Source organism: Caretta caretta, chromosome 15 (genome assembly GCF_965140235.1).
Source record: "Caretta caretta isolate rCarCar2 chromosome 15, rCarCar1.hap1, whole genome shotgun sequence".
Taxonomy (NCBI): Eukaryota; Metazoa; Chordata; order Testudines; family Cheloniidae; genus Caretta; species Caretta caretta.
In genome coordinates this window covers 19,468,527-19,489,576 of record NC_134220.1, presented here as the reverse complement: position 1 = coordinate 19,489,576, position 21,050 = coordinate 19,468,527, and the positions used below count along the sequence as shown (strand labels likewise).

Sequence of the window (21,050 nt, the reverse complement as noted above, 5' to 3'; positions counted from 1 at the left end):
TTATAAATACTTTTATAGGATTTCCACTGGAAATTAGATAGCTAATTGGGACCATTGTTAGCTAACTGGACCATAAGTTTTAAAGCATTACCTTGTTTTTTCACAAATCTAAAAGACATAGAGCACATTACGCTGACAACAACAAGCTGCAAAATGAAATCCCAGTTCAGTCCAATGCAAAATGTTTCAGCTGAAAATGTGTGGAAAATCACCCTGAGTCATAATTAGTCCATATAATAATTATTATACACCATTTTGCACTTGAAAGTAATATGTAAGTATCCCTTCTGATATTTAACTCTTGCATCTTCCCAGAGCATTAACAGTTCAAAATTGCTAGAACACAGAAATTGACTACGAAGGCCTATGAAATTTCCTAAGTGATGGTCAGCAGTCCAACTCCATGTTCATCAGATTTGGTGCAGGTGAAATGCAATGGGAAATCGGACTTCTCAAAATGCTGTTCAAGATCAAATCTAATTAACTCATCTAAAAAGTCCATTTAAAATAACAACCCTGCCTCTGGTGTACGTGGGATACCAAGAGAAGAGAGAGTTGAGATATGTTTCCTACACCATGTTTAGGTCAAAAGGTGATTTTTATTGCAATCAAGGGAACTGTAATTTCAAGAGAACTATTTACTGTAATTAATTTCATTTGGCACATGAAAATAAAATGCCTAAAAAATTGCTGCCTGCTTCTGTGCTGAGTTAGTGTTTCCCCATTTATGGGGACAGGCTGTCCTTTGAGTTTGAAGGTCTCTGTGACAACAGCAGGTGGAAAAGCAGAGAAATGCAAACATACAGGAAAAGCAGCTTGCTGGCAAGATTACACAGGTTTGCAGATTTCTTTGCAATGGAACAACACTGGGAATTGCTACAATTTAGTACACTAGCATTGGTTCTGTCTGGCTGTATGTCATCTTTGCGAGATATGCCTTTCCTGTTTATTGCATGGATGAAAATGCATCCAGAAAAGCCATTATATCACTGCAAAAGGTTTTTTTTTCCTGCTGATAATAGCTCACCTCAACTGATCACTCTCATTACAGCGGGTATGGCAACACCCATTTTCATGTTCTCTGTGTATATATATATCTTCCTACTGTATTTTCCACTGCATGCATCTGATGAAGTGGATTTTAGCCCACGAAAGCTTATGCTCAAATAAATTTGTTAGTCTCTAAGGTGCCACAAGTACTCCTTGTTCTTTTTCCTGATACAGACTAACACGGCTACCACTCTGAAAACCATTATATTGCTGTACATTTACTTAAGGTCTGCTAGGAAGAGTCACAACTAGAATGCTTACCGTATCTCTATACAGAAGATGGACAAAAGTGGTGACATTTACAACAGTTAAAATATAATGAAAGTCAATATTTAAAGCCACAATTTTTCCAAAAGAGCAGTAATATGTGGGAGTTTATCTATTTGCATATTACAACCTCCACATTTGCATGGGTAAACTGTATTCACATTCATAAATTGGGTATAACAATCTGCACAAAGTCAGTTGATCAAAAATATTCCCAGTTTGTATCCACAACACCTACATGTGTGTGCAAATGTGGGCGTTTGAATGGGCAAAGTGGAGGTTAGACAGGGCAGGAAGGATGGCCTGGAGGGCAGGGCACTGACGTGGGACTTGGGAGTTCTGGGTCCAGTTCTGAGATCAGCCACAGACTTCCTGTGTGATTTACGGGCCTTAATTCTACCACTGTTCTTCATCTGTAAAAATAGAGATATTTCCCTACAGTCTGAGGATAAAATCTGTTAATGATTGTGATGGCTACACAGTACAAAGGAAGACAGAGAGATAAGGAGTCCTTTGGCGTACAAGGTTTTACATAACAATTTAGGGTGGGATTTTCAAACCCTCACTTATCACTAATTTCTAATGAGAACTGGGCATCCAACCCCCTTAGTCAGCTTTGAAAATTTCAGTCTTAGTATATGGATGAAACTGCACATCGGTCACACCATAGTAGATTTGTTAGGATGCAACATTCATGTATAACACTGAACAATGGATAAACCAAAAAAGTAACTCTTGATAGTTTTTGCTCTTGTCCCTTCCTTCGTGTTAGTACATGGCTCATGTGGGATACTGTACTTTTGAACGCTTCATGTCAGTGGGTGTTCAAGTGAGAGAATTCCCAAGTGTACCTGGTGTTTAAGTGTTTGTATGTCTGTCGTTGCCAGAATCAAAACAAGGTTGTTTGTGAGAATCACCGTAGAAAAGTCAAATCTAATCAAATTCGCCAACTGAATGGAGGTAGAATCTCCCTCTGATACACACAGATTAAACTCAGCCCTACTGCTGAACTTTCACTAATTTTTCAAAACAAATTCAAACTAAAGGTTTGTTGAGGCTTGGACATGTCTGAATATATATGTTTCCAGGCCTCACTAGAACCACCCCAAGAGTATTGAAATATCACACAGAAAGCAGATCTCGTGGTATTTCAGACATTTAAGGAGACAGTATAATCATATGGGAGTCCAATCAAAATGGGGGCACCCAAAAGGTTTGGATAATCACAGATGCTGATCTGAACCAATGGTCAAAGCTTCTAATTAGAGCTAAGCCAGAGCCAAACTCCAAATTCCAGCATCACCAATTTGAAATATCCCCACATTTTGAAGATATAGCAGCTAGATCCAAACTTTAGCATTGGCTTCTTTTCACCTTTTTAGTGCTTCACCCACCCGTATTTACTAACTACTTGAGTTTATTAGCTAACAAGAGGCATGACCTAAACCTCACTGAAGTCAAATGAAAGATTCCCATTGACCTCAATGGTGTTTGAATCAGGCTTAATATATAACTTTAGTGGTCACAGGATAATCCCAATACTGGAGGGTTTACCCTTTCTCCAGGTGAATCCCATGCTGGATTTTCATCACATGTTGAGTCAAGTGTAACATCTAAGCAATATTCTTCTCTCTCTCTCTTTATAATTTATCTAATTTAAGATTACTTTTCCAAACCAAGCATCTGAGTCAGTGAATGCTGAGTCAATGGTTCTGAGACTAGATTGGCATGTAACATCTAAGGGAATCTGTGAGTAGGCTGAAGTTTTATTTTGCTAAATTTAGTTTCTGGCTTCTTAAATTGTCTAAGATCTTTTTTGAATTGTAATCTGCTCATAGAGCTGTTGTGCTTGACTAAACTTTTCTCCCCCCCTTTTCTCTCCAAGGTACTTTTATTTAACTTCCACTTCTGCCTGGGAACCCGAATGGGGATTTTTAAACAGAAGATTATTATTAGAAATTAATTAACTATTCTTTTCAGTTCTGTCTACTGAGAGCAGCTAAGCATTGCTGCTGATCTTCACTGCATTAAGACATTACTGATTGTCATTCTCAGAATGACTGCAAGAATGACTTTTCTGGAGAATATATAATGATATAAATATGAAAGATTTGAAAGGTGCTTAACACAACCTATAATAAATCAGTAAAAATATTAAACATATAATTGCCATGTCAAATGCAGTGTAGACATGTGAAGAATGAGATATTATAGTGCAAATATGCACATTCCACAGACAGTAAAAAATCTTAAGTGCATCTCTGACTGTAATTAAAGGCCCCTGCTGTGATAGTCTTACTCCTTGTTTCATCACAATATAGACATGAGTAAATACCCTGCCTCTACAGTTCTTTCATAAGAACACCCAAGTATAATTAAACATGAAGCATTTGATGTTTTCAATCTTAAACAATCAGTGTCTACAAAACAGAGCTGTTTCCATTTGTTGGTGCTACCTCATCTTTCATAGTACATGAATCCAACAGGCAGAGAGAGAGGCTCCTGCTGCTAATATCTGAGCTCATTTGGCTGTGGCTAAGATTTTAGTGAACAATGCTTAGCAAAGCTTGCACTTTGAAGTCATTACTGAACCAAAGGAATGGACGTGCATATTGCGGTATTACTTGTAAGGTTAGCTACAGATGCTGACCTGATCTCCATGCTTGAGATCACAATTGGTCTTTATAGTTTTCATTACACTCAGGAGCGTATATCTGGCTAACCTTTCAGTACATTCTGAACATAAGGCATGCATACAGAGCTGCTACCATGGTCAGAGGAACAACAATCACTTGCACTAATAAAAATGTAGGATTCAACTTACTTTTTTGGTCTGTAGTCAGGAATGGACCTATCCAGTGATATCCTGTCGCTGAGCTGGGCATTGTAACCATACTCTTCATATTTAGTCTCAGATTCATGACTGTCATCTCTCAAGGTAGCAGCCATTCCTCCCTGGCCCAAGCCTCCTGGACCTTCAACTAGTCCCATGGGCTTGGCTAGACCTAGAAAGAAAACAAAAATGCAATTGAAAGGATAGTATATAGGAGGTAACAATAGGGTTGTGCTTATGTGTTTAGTTTTTTTTAAACATTTAAGCAAACAGTAATCTGTTCTGGAGTTTTTATTAAGGAAGCGTACAATGACTGGACAAAGAAGGTGAGGATCAGAGAAAATGTTACCTCTAGGAATACTGGGGTAGATCCTCAGCTGAGGTAATGTAGCATAGGCTCAATTCTTTTTTACTCAAACAAAATGCTGAAAAGCCCATCCCCACTTGAGATGTTAGCCAATGAACAGTGCACCTGGTATGTTTTATCCACTAATGTAATAATGCTAATTTCAAGAAATCAATTTAAAAACAACAAATATAAACACAGAGAAAAAGAAACCCATCTACAGATACATTGTCAAATGCATCTTCCATGGCAACAGAAACTTAGATTACTGATGGATTCTAATAAATAATCTCATCACATATCACAAACCTTAATGGTGCGGTTCCATTTTCTGAATAGCTGCCTATCCATAAGTCATTAAAAGTTATGAACTTATTTATAAAAGTCTTCTGGGTCCTGTACAGTAGCTTACAAATAATTCACAACACAGAGCAAAACAATTATAGCTAGAGCTGGTTGACATGTGTCAAATTAAGATGGTTTGAGAAAAAATAGTCAACATTTTCTCTCTCTCTCTCTCTCTCTCACACACACACACACCAGACAATATTTTTAGTAAGAGGCTGAGGCTATATCTCCTTCTTCCTTGCACAGGAGTGCAAGGGCTTTGACAATCTTGCCTTTACTATGTAAGAGATGGAACTCTTGGGGATCTCCTTTGTAACCTCATTGCTAAGCTCTGCCCTCGTTGTTTATCATAGCACCATCATTGGCACCACAAATCCCTAGTTACAGATCTAAGGTGGACTTACACAACTTAGTAGATGACAATAAGTTTGAGAGCTAAAATATTAAGGCCAACATTTTTAAGTTCGGGAGCCTATAGTGAGACATTTAAAGCATACTTAGGCATCTAAATATAAACAGCCTGCTTTAACATAGGTACTGAGCACTTGAAGCTCAGGTATTTAGTGCCTCTAAAAATCAAGCCACTGTTAGTTAGGTGCCTAAATGTGGATTTAGGCACTTAACTGTTGGCACTCATATCTGAAAATATTTGTCTTAACACTGCAGGGAGCAATCTCAATGCAATTTGGGCACTTGACAGCCACTTGAGCCTTTGAAAATCTCCCCTGGTAACTCACAAGTTCATTGCCAAGTATCTAGTTAAGTTCCTCTTCATCATGCCCCTGAAATGCTTGATACTCTCAGTGTGAATCATGGGCCTTCGGTTACAAGGGATTGAAAACACTACAGCAAATCTTTCTTGACATGGCCAAGCCATTGAAAAATTCAAACAGCTCTAGGCAAAGAAGCCAACTGAGTTGTCAAAATGAAGGAAAAACATGAGGATCATGCTGGCAGGATCTCATTATGGTTATGTGGTATGCGTGGGAGGTGAGCCATTGGTCTGATGGGTGACTGGCTTTGAGGAAGAGAAAGAATAGCTGAGCAGGAGCAGAACTCCCCAAGGCCATGTAGGCATGGGAGGGAGAGAGGGAAAGGCTGGAGTTTCAAAACAGAATGTTTAAAAAGTTTCTTGTTTTACTGAGGCAGAGAGAGGAAGGCCACAGAACAGTGACATCTGGCTTGAGGTAGAAGCTAACTTGCACAAAGGTTCTCTAAAGCCGCAAGTAAAACAGAACTCAGAAAGGTACAACATATGAACATCACAAGTGCATTTTGGGATGGAGAAACTCACCCGAGCACTCTACCAGGGGAATCCCCAGCCCACCCATTTAACCAGCTTTATTGGCCCTTTGTGATACCGGAGCGGAGATCTGGCCCATGGTGTCCTCACAAGTGCCCTTGCACTTACACATCTACATAACCTGTGGATATGGTGGGTGCTGGCGTCACAGGGATAATGCATCTGATAGCAATGGATGGAGTCCATATTAAAAGCCTGATTTATTAAACGTATTGCTCCTTTCTATAAATAAGCCTCTTATCTATTTGCAAGAAAGGAACAGGAGGGTCCATATCAGTAATTAAATACACTTTCCTCACTCTCCACTTCCCAAAATCCAATTTTCCCCCTTAAAAGTAAAATCTGGGAATCAAATGAGCATACCTTCAAGTGGGAGTCTTGCAACAAGAGTAAGGTATCAAAAAACACAAGGGGAAATTCAAGAAGTTAGCTCAGCTGGACTGTATAAAAACATTCAACATCAGGCAGTTTTGGCAGCAGGCACAGAACCTTTTCCAGCTTTGACAAATGTTGCAGCAAGTCGTCTTTGTGCTAGTCCAGCATGCAAATGCTGAATGCATCTTTCCACGTTATGCTGCGCTGCCAAATGCAGGGGCAGAAAACCCAGAGAATTTGTTTCTATACAGCATTGTGCAGCAATATGAGCAAAACTAAAGACTTGACGAGCCAGAACATTTCCGGTGATTTCATTGAAGTTGGCTGTGTTTTGAAGCTATCCTTTAATTCATGGAATTGTTCAAAGTAAAGCTCCCACAAGCTACAAAGCATGTGGGAATCCTTTGTTCCTTTCTTCAGGCATGTGCTGAAACATTTATAAAACTGTCTGGTTGATACTGGCCATCCTCCTACTCTGTGGGCTACACTGCAACTTGGACTGCATCCCCGCAGTGAGGGGACTTACTAAGACTCCCACATCTGCCCTTACCCAAGCTACCTGAGCCGTGGGTCTGGGGGTGTAGAACCCAGTTACTCCCTCTCCAGAACAAGTGAGAGTGGAGGGATGGGGAACCGACACAGCTCTGGCTCCACTATCCTTCCCACTACTGGCCAGCGTAACTCTGTTGGTGTGGAGGGTGTCAAAATTTGCCACAGGTGTAGGCCAGTAGCAAATCACTCTTGCCTCGCCCGTGGATTTAGAGGGCAACAGGGCAGGCATTGTGTCTCAGTGGGGAGTCTGAATCACAGGCCTTCTGGGACTCCTCTTCTGTGAGAACTGCAGCTTATCCCACCCCACCCTGTGCTCAAAGGCACAGCTGAGCCCTCGGTTTGTGCAGTACCCAGCATCATGGGGCACAATGCTGATTGGTGCCTCTAGGTGCTATGCTAATAGTGATAAATACTGGGGCTGTGGAGTGCCATTTAAAGTGTGGCAAGGGCACAGATTTGCCTTGTCCCCCTCGCTGGACCCTCCTCTTCCCCTGAGGCACCCATCTCTGCCCGCAGCCTTACCCTGTGAGCACGTGTTCCTACACCTACCCCCACCAAAGCTGAGTGAGTGCTATTGAGACCTGGAGAGCAGAGATGCAGCACCCCTCAGGTTTGGCCTTGCCAAAAAGTGGCCGGACGGTGGCCTGGGTGGACCTCCTCCCAACTGGCACCACAGCCTGAAAACTGTAGCCTCTGAAGCATGCTAACCGCTTTGCAAACAAACACACTGACAAAGACAGTTCCTGCCCATAAGAAGTTAATGTCCCCCCATGTAATTTGCCATTTTGCTCTATAAAAAAGCAGCATTACCCCATCCATCATGAATGGCTATTCTTTATTACTCCTCCCATTTAGAGGAAATGCCCAACCAGCACCCCTTTTTCACTGAAACTCCACCGAAATGTTTTGGAAATCTTTTTCTAAAGTACGTTAACCTGCTTGTAGTTATCCCAATAAAACAGCTGGGATTGTATTATTGACCAACATACAACAGTATTTCATTTTTGCATTCTGCAAGTATAAGGAGAAACTATAACCAACGATGCCTAAGTACAATTAAGAATTGATTTTATCATGCCTATGATTCAGTACATGCAAATGGAGCAACTGTAACCAATAGTGCTATGCCTCAGATTTTTGCGGTTGAAAATTTTCCAACAGACCAGCTTTCTGTAGGAAAATGCCAATTTGACAAGATCAAAACATTTCACGGAACTGTATAGATTTTGTTGAAATTTTCAATGAAAAATTATTGAAGAGCTTCATTTTCACTTTAACAAATGGAATATTCTATCATATGTATAAAGTTATTACATACTATAGGAATCAAACCAAAGCTCTTGGACCTGATTGAAATGAAGTGCTTCAATCAGGTCATTAGAAGTTTCTCAAAAAAAAAAATGCAGAAATTCCATATTGTGGGAAATGTTGACATTTCTACTTTTTGTTCTGATTTGGGACCAAAGGAAATTTTGAAGAGTCTGAATCCTCCACGAAATGGAAATTCTGAGTTTTGACCCATGCTAGTATTTAATATGATGCAATGTAGACTACAATGTAAAGCACTGATCCTGCAAGCCCATACTCAGACAAGTAGTCCTTGATCACATAAGCAGCCCTTCAGAAAGCAATGGAACTACACCCCTGAGACGCTACTTTATTAAGAATAACTACATGCAGATTTAGACTTCTTCCAAAACACATGATTTCCATTATTGACTAGTGATTTTGAGCACCTCCGTTTTTGGATGCCAACTTTAAAGGGGCCTGATTTTTCAGATGGAGGGTGCTCAGCACTGTCTAACAAAAATCAAACCCTTTTAATGTGTCTCAAGTCACGCACCCAAGAATTTGAAGAACTCAGAATCATTAGCAGTCACTTTATAAATGCTTGGCTGCAATGTTTAAGTCACCGAAAGATCCTGGAGTATGAAGGTTTCTTCTTTAGGCTTACTGGCTCACATTCTGATGTCAGTTACACCAACGTACGTAGAGGGTGACTCCAGCAAAGCCAATGAATTTACACTGGCATAAAGGACGTAAGTTCTGGCCCACTCACTTTAGTGGTAAGGATGGTTTGGTTACAATAGAAGGTAACTGTATTTACTTCTTATAGTTCAGGTTCTGCTTCTTTATGAGCAAAATCGTTGCATCCTGAAAGGCCCAAGGACAAGAGGAATCAAGCGTTCAGCATGTGGAGAGTCTCAAGCGGTCTGTTTGCTATTGTTCTCGCTAGAAAGATGGCTAGGTAACACAGCCCAACCATGTATAATTGTAATACTTTAGTATGCTTTATTCCCAAGTCTAGTATTTTAACTGTTCGTGCTGCTAATCTGATCTCGTTCTAGAAAACAACCAGAGTTGTACTTAAAAGATACTGCTGGGTTAGGTTTTTTTGTTCTCATTACCCCGTGCTACTGTAGCCTGCTTGCAATTACCATAATAATGCAGCAATATTGACCAATGTACAGCAGCAAAATAAATGATAACACATTGCGTCATTCTGCAAGTACAATGTAAAAGTGGTCCTACTAGCATTTAAGAACAATTTACTATTACTTGTCCTATATTCTCCATCCATACCTGCGAATGCAGTAATTACAGGCAATATGTTTCCTTTTTATACTTTGCTAGTCAGCAGTTAGATGTAATGATCCCATATCAGATAGCATCTATATAGCACCTTTTGTCTCAGATGATGCCCAAATGCTTTACAAATTGCTTTCTGTATAGAAATAACTGCAAAAGCCAGTAGCATTTGGCCAGGTCATGGCCCCCGATCCATGCATGGACAGTTCCCTCAGCACTTGGCCCTCCAGCATGAAAGAGAAGGGTGGGCTTGCCATCTCTGCAGCATCATTCTGCATGGAGATGGGGTCAGGATATGAGGGATGAGGAGCCCCATATTGGGTGGAGGTGGAACCAGGGCTGTACGGATATATTTTGTTCATTCTTGTGCCCTGTGGTGCTTGCCTGGAAACGACAATACAGTTCAGGACTGTATTATCTGTTCTGCATAGCTCCCCTTCACGGTGAGGAACAACGCTTTAGAAGTAGGAGAGTGGGTCAGCCATTGCTAGGGAAAGTCATAGGAAACAATGCTCCCAGGGTATAAGGGAGACAGAGACCCAGCATAAGGCACAAGTTCTCCTATGTGTCCCAGAGGATGGCTCCAGATTTGGGGCAGGTCCCACAGCTCTTTCCAAAGGAGGAAAACCCTCACACTCCTGACAGTACGATTGAGGGGGATCCTCATAGAGATTTCTTCCTCCTTATTCACAGATGATCCAGGCCACCATGTCTGTTGGGATAGTTCAGAATTTATCTTGGTCATTTTAGAGATCACTGTGGAAGAGAGGAAGATCTGTACACATGGGGAGCAGAGTCAGTCTTGGTTGCTTAACCAGATTAATTACTTCACAGAACGCATCATTTTCTAGGAAGAAACAAGGCTTTTCTTTTTCACTGTAAATCCTGTCACAATGGGAAAATAACAGAACAAATGTATGTGGAAGACTGATAAAACAGGGAGATCAAACTGCATCTGTGATTCCTTTTTAGTATTTTTTTCCACTTGCAGAACACATACATGCAGTAATATTTCAGGTTCAATCCAGGGTTGTTTGAGCCATACTTAACCTTCCTCCCCTTCCAACTTAGAACAACAAATAGAGAATATTCATCTGCATTTACAATTGCCTACAATAGACTCCATTCCAGACCATTTCCTGGCTTTCCTGCACCTTCTGTCTTAGTTCACCGGCCCCTTTGTCACAGTAGCTTTGCTCCCAACTCTCCATTATTAGTATTAGCACCACTTCCAACCCCCTTCCGATCCTACCAAAGTAATACAATGGATCTCCTGACACAACCATGCCAGCTCCACCACTGTCAGTTCTGGTAAGCACCAAACTTTCTACCACTGAAGCAAATGGTAAACTCCCATTGACTTCAGTGGTGCAGTTCAGTCCTCTTCCAGGGCCGACCGCCCAGGGGCACCACGGTCAAGAGGGCACCGTTAGGCAGCGCAGAGTTGAGCACCACCAGTGTAGTGTCAGAAACTGCTCCTGGCTAGCAGGGGAGCACCAGTTGTGGGGGCAGCCAGATTTCTCCCTCCTTCCTCCCGGTGCAGGAACATGGGAACGGAAGCAAGCGGTGACACACAGATATTGCTCACCGCCCCCCGCACCATGTTCCTCTGGACCTCCCTAAGGAGCTGTGAGGGGGGAGCAAGGAGCAACACCAAGCACTCTGTGCATTGAGGGACAAGCAGCAATGCCAGTTGCTCCATGCATTTAGGTCAGTTTCATGTGGGCACAGGGGGCACAGTGCAGGGGTTAGGGGTGAAGGGGGATGGAGAGCCAGGGGAGCCCACAGGGACCAGGGGCAATGGGAGTACACCCACAGGGGGCCAGTGGGCGGGTGCAGGTGCCATGCCTACGGAGGCCAGGGGTACCAAAATACATGTTTGTCTATAGCACCATTTTCCCTAAGGCCAGCCCTGTTAGAGGCCACCCCCATGCATCATTTTTGCTTCTGCTCTTGTCTGACTCTTGTCCCAACCCTCCACATCAATAGTGGCTCCAATCCCAACCCTTTGAACTTGATTCCTCTTTTATTCACACTGGTTTTACCATAGTATAACTCCATTGCCTTCACAGGAGTTACTCTTGATTTATAGTGCTGTAAATGGGAGGACATAATAGCCCTTAGTTGATTATTTGCATAGGCATCTTGCAATTTTCTTTTCCAAGGGTTGCATCTTCCTAAATGTTTTTTTTAATTGGGGGGCAGGGGGAAATGGCACTTCATCTCTTTAAAAGCTTCCCCCTTCCCACCCCCCGCCCCTAGATTTTTCAATTGAAAACCTGTCTGCAATATCTTCTGAGGGAACCAATACTCTTAGATGTTAGCTTAATCATAGAATAAAGAAGGAATTCAGGGGCAATGAGAAATTCACATAATTTGGAGCAGCTGACTTTTGGTAGTCTAATCAGTTTTTTAAATTACAAGAAAAAAGGTTTGTAGGCTATACGATAGATATGTTAACACAGTTCAAGCAAGCATTGACTCAAAAGTTCTTTTTATCCAAGTAGCTCTAGACAGAATTTGTTAATATGCTGAACAGGAGTACAGGACAAAATGAAGGAACAGCATCAGTTCTCAAAGCAAGTACAAGATTGGTTGTGTCTAGCAAATACTGCAAGTCTCAATTCTCTCACCTTTATGTTTTATTATTATTTGTACTGAAGTGGCACACAGAGACTCTAAACCAGAATCAGGGTGCCATTGTGCTAACTGACGCATGGGCCCAAATATAGCTACAGATGACTGTTTGACAGATGACACAATAAAAGACAGACTCTTCCACAAAGTGTTAAGAATGTAGGTTAGGGCAAAATACTGCTGATGTCCAAGACAAGCAGCTGGGTTGGGAAGGGTGAAGTAATAGCAAACTGAGCCAGATGTCACACATTAAATAAAGGTCTCAGTACTAAAGTACTCAGTGCTTTTTTTGCCTCGGTCTTCACAGACAAGGTCAGCTCCCAGACTGCTGCACTGGGTAGCACAGTATGGGGAGGAGGTGAGCAGCCCCCAGTGGTGAAAGAACAGGTTAAGGACTATTTAGAAAAGCTGGACATGCATTACAAGTCCATGGAGCTGGATCTAATGCATCCAAGGGTGCTGAGGGACTTGGCCGATGTGCCTGACCAACCTGATTGCCTTCTATGATGAGATAACTGCCTCTGTGGATATGGGGAAAGCAGTGGATGTGATATACCTTGACTTTAGCAAAGCTTTTGATACAGTCTCCCACAGTATTCTTGCCAGCAAGTTAAAGTAGTATGGATTGGATGAATGGACTATAAGGTGGATAGAAAGCAGGCTAGATCATCGGGCTCAATGGGTAGTGATCAACAGCTCGATGTCTAGTTGGCAGCTGGTATCAAGGGGAGTGCCCCAGGGGTCAGTTCCAAAGCCAGTTTTGTTCAAGTCTTCATTAATGATCTGGATGATGGGATGGATTGCACTCTCAGCAAGTTCGTGGATGACACTAAGCTGGGGGGAAGAGGTAGATATGCTGGAGGATAGGAATAGGGTCCAGCATGACCTAGACAAATTGGAGGATTGGGCTAAAAGAAATCTGATGAGGTTCAACAGGGAGAAGTGCAGAGTCCTGCACTTAGGTCAGAAAAATCCCATGCTACAGGCTGGGGACTGACTGGCTAAGTGGCAGTTCTGTAGAAAAGGACCTGGGGATTACAGTGGATGAGAAGCTGGATGTGAGTCAATAGTGTGCCCTTGTTGCCAAGAAGGCTAACGGCATATTGGGCTGCATTAGTAGGAGCATTGCCAGCAGATTGAGGGAAGTGATTATTCCTCTCTATTCGGCACTGATGAGGCCACATCTGTAATACTGCGTCCAGTTTTGGGCCCCCCACTACAGAAAGGATGTGGACAAATTGGAGAGAATCCAGAAGAGGGCAACGAAAATGATTAGGGGGCTGGGGCACATGACCTATGAGGAGAGGCTGAGGGAACTGGGCTTATTTAGTCTGCAGAAGAGAAGAGTGAGGGGGGATTTGATAGCAGCCTTCAACTACCTGAAGAGGGGTTCCACAGAGGATGGAGCTAGGCTGTTCTCAGTGGTGGCAGATGATAGAACAAGGAGCAATGGTCTCGAATTGCTGTGGGGGAGGTCTAGGTTGGATATTAGGAAAAACTATTTCACTCCAGCGAAGCACTGGAATGGGTTACCTCGGGAGGTGGTAGAATCGCCATCCTTAGAAGTTTTTAAAGCCTGGCTTGACAAAGCCCTGGCTGGGGTGATTTAGTTAGTGTTGGTCCTGCTTGGAGGAGGGGGTTGGACTAGATGACCTCCTGAGGTCTCTTCCAACCCTGATATTCTATGATTCTAAGCTCACCTTTAGCCTAGCCATTTATAGAGCTATTTTTAGAATCCCTAAAAATAACTCAGTGGAAAGAGTCTTAGAAAATCTCATCAGCTTACCTTAGAGAAGGACACAACCAGATCCAGATCACAAACACCCTAACGTTCCAATCTGGTGATTTGGTTTAGTCCAAATTCCAGACTGAATTCATATATATTTTAGCATAGAGACCCAGAATAGATTTAATAATAAGGAGGGTGGTATGGTGCAGTAGTCATTTCAGGGTCAGAATGCCTGGGTTCTATTTCACATTTTGTGGCTGATTTGCTCTGTGGGGCAAGTCACTTAACCTCTACATGCTTCAGGTTCCCCTTCTGTGAAAAGGAAATAATACGTATCCATCTTTACAAAATGCTTTGAGAATTTTGGATAAAAGGTACTTTATAACTGCACAAAGTTAATTACTATAATCCATCAGAAGTAGTTTGGAATTTGGGTGACAGATGAGAAGGCAAAAATCAGAACCAGAAATCTGTTTTTCAAAAAAAAACCCCTCTCAACTCCTGAAGTTTTAAATTTTGAACATTAAGCTGATCCAATATGGCATTTTCATATTGGGTTTTATCCTTTCTTTTCCCCCTGAACTGTGCTATGGTATACAAAGCCATCCAATGGAAAACAGTCATCTAGCTATATTTGGGCCTATCACTATAGTATCTGAGCACTGAAAACACGAATGAGGATAAATTCACAACATATCTGTGAGGTATAAAAGTGTTATTGTTAGACCAGGTCTAACAAATTGTTAGACAAATTTTCCGGATGTTTTTCCATTAGAAAATGCCAAGTTGACTAACCCACCACATTCTGTGGGAATGTGTTCAATTTTATCAAACCTTCCCACAGAAAACCTGCCTGGATTCCTGCCAGCAATCTGGGATGCTTCAGAGCTGAGATCCTGGAAATGTTACCTTCAGCTGAGGCTCTCAGGGCTTCTAGGGTCCTACTCTGAGGAAGAGAGCCTGGAAGAGGACTGCCAAGTCTCTGGACAGCACCGGGAGCATCACTTGTATTTGAAGAAGTCAAAACAAAATGTCATTTCATTTTTGGAATTCCCATTCCATGGGAAATTTAAACATTTCAAGGTTTAGTTCCAGTGGAGAACAATTTTGTTTGAATTTCCCCTGGAATACATTCCAGATTCAGACCAGACCTAACTATCATGCCTAATTTACAGGGGAGAACTGAGGGAGAACAGAAATAATGAAGCAACTTACCCAAGGTCACACAGAAAGTCTGTGGCAGAGCCAGGAACTGAAAGCGACTTACCCGAGTCCAGAGTAGCAGCCATGTTAGTCTGTATCGTGAGCTACAGCTCACTTCATCGGATGCAGTGAGCTGTAGCTCACAAAAGCTTATGCTCTAATAAATTTGTTAGTCTCTAAGGTGCCACAAGTACTCCTTTTCTTTTTACCTGAGTCCCAGTCCAATGTGGTTAAGTGACTTCAACCACTAGATCACCCTTTTCCAAAATGATATATTTATTTTATTATACACCCACTCTACCAAGGGATGGAGTTTCTCCCACGAGATGCTAAACACCACTGACTTCAGACACCACAGGGACCTGGAGTCTAGGGTGCACAGAAACTTGCGTAAGCCCTGAATGCCGTCTCCGCTCCAGTAGCTGTGTTCTTCTGTGGAAGTGAACAACTCTCTTTCTCCTTCTATGGCACCCGAGTGGATTTCATTCTGCCAAAAATGCTGAACATCCTTCACAGGCTGTGCCTCATTTTTTGCTCATCTTTTGATGCCTGATTTTGGTCAAAGGATTGCATGTTGCCAAGAAAAGGAATCTGCCTCTTTCACTGACTATCATAAACCCCATACAAAGTATGTGTAATGAAAAGATGGCCACCACTAAGGAATGGCTCCCTGAAATTATTGCCTTGGAGAGCATCCAAAAAATGTCCTGTCCAGAAATATAAAGAGGTCACTGAATGCAGTATCCGCTCAGTACACCAAAATTAGGCCTGGGAAAATGGATGTGCTGTGCAGAAGCATACACCAGACTCAACAATATCCAGAAGAAAGTGTTATTTAAAACTTAGATTTCAGACAATTTCACAGAAGAATAACATGGAGTATGCTGAGATGGAAACATGTCTGCTTTATGAATCAATCTGAATGTTAAACAGACATATGCCCTCAACTCTTGCATATCTGAACTTTGCATATCCAAAGCTCTGTTCCCTCTAATGCATGAAGCCTATTCAATATATGAGGGATAGGTGAATTGGTCTGCAAGCTAATCTGAATCATGACTATTCTCTGAGCTGGAGAGAAACTCTGTATAGGGATGAGGTTTAGACTCATGTATGGAAACATTCACCAAGTCACACACCACAGGGACCTGAACTTTCCCACTTTCCGCAAAGGAAGGAAACAAAGAACAAAAAACAAAACAAAAAAGCAAAGGCCTGGCCAGTTCAATGTGCACTACAGTACTTTCGTTTATCTGAAATCCAGACTGGGTACTATCCCATTGTTTATTATAGCCAAGTTTCCTGAATCCTCTCTTGAAAGACTTATGTCCCTGAGTATCCTTGTTTCTCTGAAGACATATCTGGCTCACCCATGGGAAAGATGAGCAGTAAACTGGGGTTAATGGGTTAAAAAAGAAAAAAAAATGAAATTACTTTGCAAAAAGTCAGAGCATTTCCTCTTTTGTAAGGTGTGGGCACTTACCTACAACACAGCAGTATTTTGAGGTAGAGCTGACCAAATAAGATTTTCATTTCACCAATATTTTTGCAGCTTGGGTATTTGGTTCCATTTTGATGCAGAACAAAACCAAGACCTTTTGAAGTTTTTTATGAAAAAATGACAGAGACAGAGAGAGAGAGAACTCCAGAACAGCCAATAGCTTAGTGGTTAGGGCCAATTCATAGCAGGGCCTTGAATCTGGTCTCCCACATCCCAGGTGACCAATGGGCTATTGGCTATGCTGGGGTGCCTCTCTCTGTCTCTTGCTCTCTCTCAATTACCTCCTGGACTGAGAAATCTTTCCAACAGAAGTTTCTGTGATGTTTCAGTTTCAATGAATTAACATTTTCCAATTTCCCAATCAGCTCTACTCTGAGGCTTAGTTTATCAAGGGTTGTAAAGTACTTTGAGATGCTTAGATGGAAAGTGCTATAGGAGTGCAAAGAATTAAGAACAATTATTTGTTATAAATGACACAATCCCTGGTGTAAATGCATAAAACAACCAGATACTCAGCATGCACTTTGGGCAAAATTCACTCAGGGGAAGGAGGTCTGGCACAAGATCCTACCCGTCATTTAAACCTCACATAGGGGTTTGTGCAGCAGGCCCAGGTCAGAGCAACCTCACAAGGGATATCAATGAATCCTTGCGGTAGGGAAGAAACGGTGTGCAAACTGTGCATGCTGGCCTCACATAGGCCACAGAGGAGGAGGACAAGGTTGGAGCCATGGGCTCTGGGACTGTGAGGATCCAGTGGCTCCAACATCTGTCTCATTCCATCTGATGGGCTGGGACAGCCATTGCAGGAGGCAGGGGCTACACGGCAGCCCTGGGCTCCAATTCTAGGCTGGCGAGGTGTATTTCATCTCAGTTGCTCCCTACTGCACCTGATTTTATGAAGCTGGAGTGGATTTCACCCATAACATTCACAGCAAGGTATCAGAATGGTTCACTCTCTACTGTGGAGCCTTCTGTGACTTTATTTCACCCACAAATTCTCTCCCCTTGTGCTTCAGGAGGGACACCATCTCCACAGACGTCTTCTTGGGATCAAAAAGCAAGAAGCTCCTGCTGGGAAGTGCCCTGGGTTTTGTTTTCCAGACTTTTCTCAAAAATAACCCCAACCAAGAAGATGCAGAAAGGATTCCTTTGCTGAAACATTGTGAGAAAAGCTCCCTATGCTCTCATGCTGGTTTGATAAGATGAAAAATGGCAGTTCTGATGTATGTAAGGATGACTTCCAGCTGAAAAGCCTTAGCACCACTCCTCTGATGTCAGCCAGAGGAAAGATTCAATGTAGTTCAATACACAGTATGTCTGCCTTGCAGAACACGAAGGTTCTGGTGCGACTCGGGGCTAAGCTGGTAAGCAGGCTGCACACAAAGAGCAGACAGCATTCGTTGCTTAACATTACAAGGATCTCTCATAATGGCATGGGTGCACATTGGGACTCATTTGCCTTTGAGTTATGTTGGTGTAAATCAGGATTAGCTCCACTGCAGTCAATGTAGGAGGAGGAGAATCAGGCAATGATGGGAAATATTATGAAAAAACGTGCAATGGCGAGCCAGTCATTGGCTATGAGCACAAAACAGAAGATTTTATTGCACTATGATTTGTGACCAAGTCCTCATTTTCAAATAAGGCAGGAAACCCTGGGGGAGGGGGAAACCACATGGCTCTATTGTGCCATCATAGAAGTCCTCTCCAGTGTGATGACCCAATGTGCAAAGCAGCATTCCCTGCATGGGTGTAGCTATCCATTTTATAAGCACCAAGTCACAGCTGCCCTTCCTGCACAGACATTTCTGTGGGTGCCCATCGTGCCCCCATAGACTTAGCAGACAGAACAACATTGTACAGACTACTCCCTCTCTGGACATAAAAGTCATTATTATTTTTTTAATTGGAAAAGATATTACATTTACATGTGCAGATATCCAATATCAAAAGTAATTGCTTTTATGGAATACTCATTTGAAGCCTGTTTCCCCTTGAGATGAGAAAATGTTCTCTAATTACAACAGGTAATTTGGAAGGAGATAAACAGATTCCTGAGAGACAAGAATGGGGAGATGCAGATGCTGTAGGAAGTAGAAGGTAAAGTTCCCATTTATGAAGTAGATGCCGATCTCATTCCTACAGATCATAAACCATATCCTGGTCCCACCAAGTTTTACCATTTACTTTGGTGGGACCATAATCGAGCCCCATCAAAGAAAGATTCTGGGGGAAAAAAACACATTGGGGAGCTACATAGAGCATTTTTAGTTCATAAAGGAAAAAACAACCCACTATCATCAGCACACTTCTAAATCAGACATCAGCGGTCCTGATTTTTTATTTTTATTTTTATGATCGAGCAATGAAAAGGAAAGACTTGTGTGTTTTCTTTTAATTTGAGAAATTGATGCCAAGACTTGTCTCCTAGTTTTAAAATCCCAGCAGTCATGTGGCTTACAATGCTGAAATACATTTAATTGAGTGCTCTAAGCAGAAGAATGGAACAGGGTAGGAAAACTTCCAAAGGTCCCCTCGATGATGATGGCATGCATATGGAGGAAGGCCAGAGGGGCTGAAACTCTGGTCTATGTAGCTGCTTGAGAGCCAATTGCTTTTAAAGAAAGCCAAAATCTGAGAGTGTCGTCAGTCTGGTATTTGGTTTCTGGCAGTGGATGATATCTGAGGCTTCAGAGAAAAGCAAACACAAATCATAAAGTCCTTAGCCAATTAAGCAATGCTGTACAGTACATGGAGGAAAAATTCCTTCTCAAACCCCACTGGTAAGCATCTTAAGAGCTGAAGCATAATATCTGATTACCCTCATCATTATCTTAACATGGTCAGCTAGAAATATTCTTAGCAGTCTTAAAATTACCCAGCTCTTTGAAAAATCTGAATCCTTCCTGCATCAGACATCACTTAGGGCATGAACGAGGGTTCACCAACACTGTCTATCAAGCTGTTTGCTGGAATGGCTACCAGGTCATGTTTATAACTTAACTTCTTTATGAGGATAGATTGTTGGCCTACTGCTTAACCCCTGACCTGGAGTGCCAGCAGACTTCTTTTCATCTGGTCCCTACCCTTTGTCCTGTCCATCTTGGGTGGCCCTACCAGCAGTTAAAACTACCATTAGCATAATCCTTAAAGTTATTGGAACACATGAACCTTCCCATCAAGGTGCTTGGTTCAAGGTTCAGTCCCACCCCAAGGGAAGGGACTAAAAACCAGCCACTAATATTTGACTGGACAGACTCCCATGGCAGTGAATTTCACATTGCTGTAATGATCGGTGTCTCACTGAGCAACATGAATTGGATCAGCTATATCTACACACTGGATTTTCTGCTAGCCTTAATTTTCCAAAGGAAACAAAGAAGTCCTGTGGTGAAGTGCTCATTAACATGACAGGAGAACTGCTCCAAGGAGGAGATGCACTCAGACACAGAGAGGTGGGCTCTCCCTGAAAAGTTCCAACACGTTAGACTTAAAACTTCTGGGATATTTAATTAGCTTCAGGCACAAGCTTTTCATAGCCAAGTTAAAGGACCTTTTTTTTAAATGGGTAAAAGATCTTCCGAATGGCAAGGAGTTCATTAATGCAAATTAGAGGAAGGCAACTGAAAGGTTGCGTATTTGGAGGAAAGGAATTCTGAATCAGATATGACGAAAGAATTAGATAAATCCCAACATGCTAATGAAGAGCCAAAGGCTGGAGGCTTCTAATCCAACAAAATTCCCATTGACATCAATGGGCATTTTGTTACAGATACACGGCAAGCTGTGCCTCTGACCCCTTCTCTGGCCTCTCTGAGTGCACTCCCTTGGTCTCAGGCCTCATTACCTTCCCTAATGTGGAATCCCATGATTCTCCTATTCTTAGACCTGGTGCTGGGTTACAGTTCCCTGTGGATGAACCGAGCCTAGTTACACCAACAGTCCTGACTGGGCTTGGATTTCTGAGGTTCTTTCCTTCATGAGCTTGTGACCAGTGGTGAATACAATGACACAACGCAGCTTTGTAAGAAATCCATAATGTTTAATCTTAACAGTAGGAGCAACACATACCATCAAAGAAAAAGAATTTTAAACATAACAAAAGGTCTATGAGCATGCCTCTCTTACCTAAGTTGTATGCAGGCCCATCTTACTCCAGACTCAACACTGTGGGGGGTCTGGGCCTACTACTATTAAGGGCTTGTCTACGCTACACAGCTTTTAGCGACAAGGCTGTGTCGATATAGCCTTGTCGCTAAAAGTCAGCATGTGTGAACGCCCTTTTGCGGAATTTTGTTGGCACTTTTGCCAACA

General features: G+C 42.2%; 1 protein-coding gene across 5 annotated transcripts in view; it reads right to left on the bottom strand.

Moving 5' to 3' along the window:
• Positions 1-21,050, bottom strand: part of GALNT9 (polypeptide N-acetylgalactosaminyltransferase 9) — a 267,777-nt gene that overhangs the window by 170,859 nt on the left and 75,868 nt on the right. For 4 of the 5 annotated variants that reach the window (XM_075119990.1, XM_048821747.2, XM_048821748.2 and 1 more), the window contains exon 2: positions 4,142-4,322. In XM_075119990.1, coding sequence (XP_074976091.1) covers positions 4,142-4,308 — 167 coding nt within the window. In that variant the 5' untranslated portion in view covers positions 4,309-4,322. Of the gene's footprint in view, positions 1-4,141; positions 4,323-21,050 lie in introns of those variants that run through there. The other variant, XM_048821750.2, reaches the window with a different exon arrangement.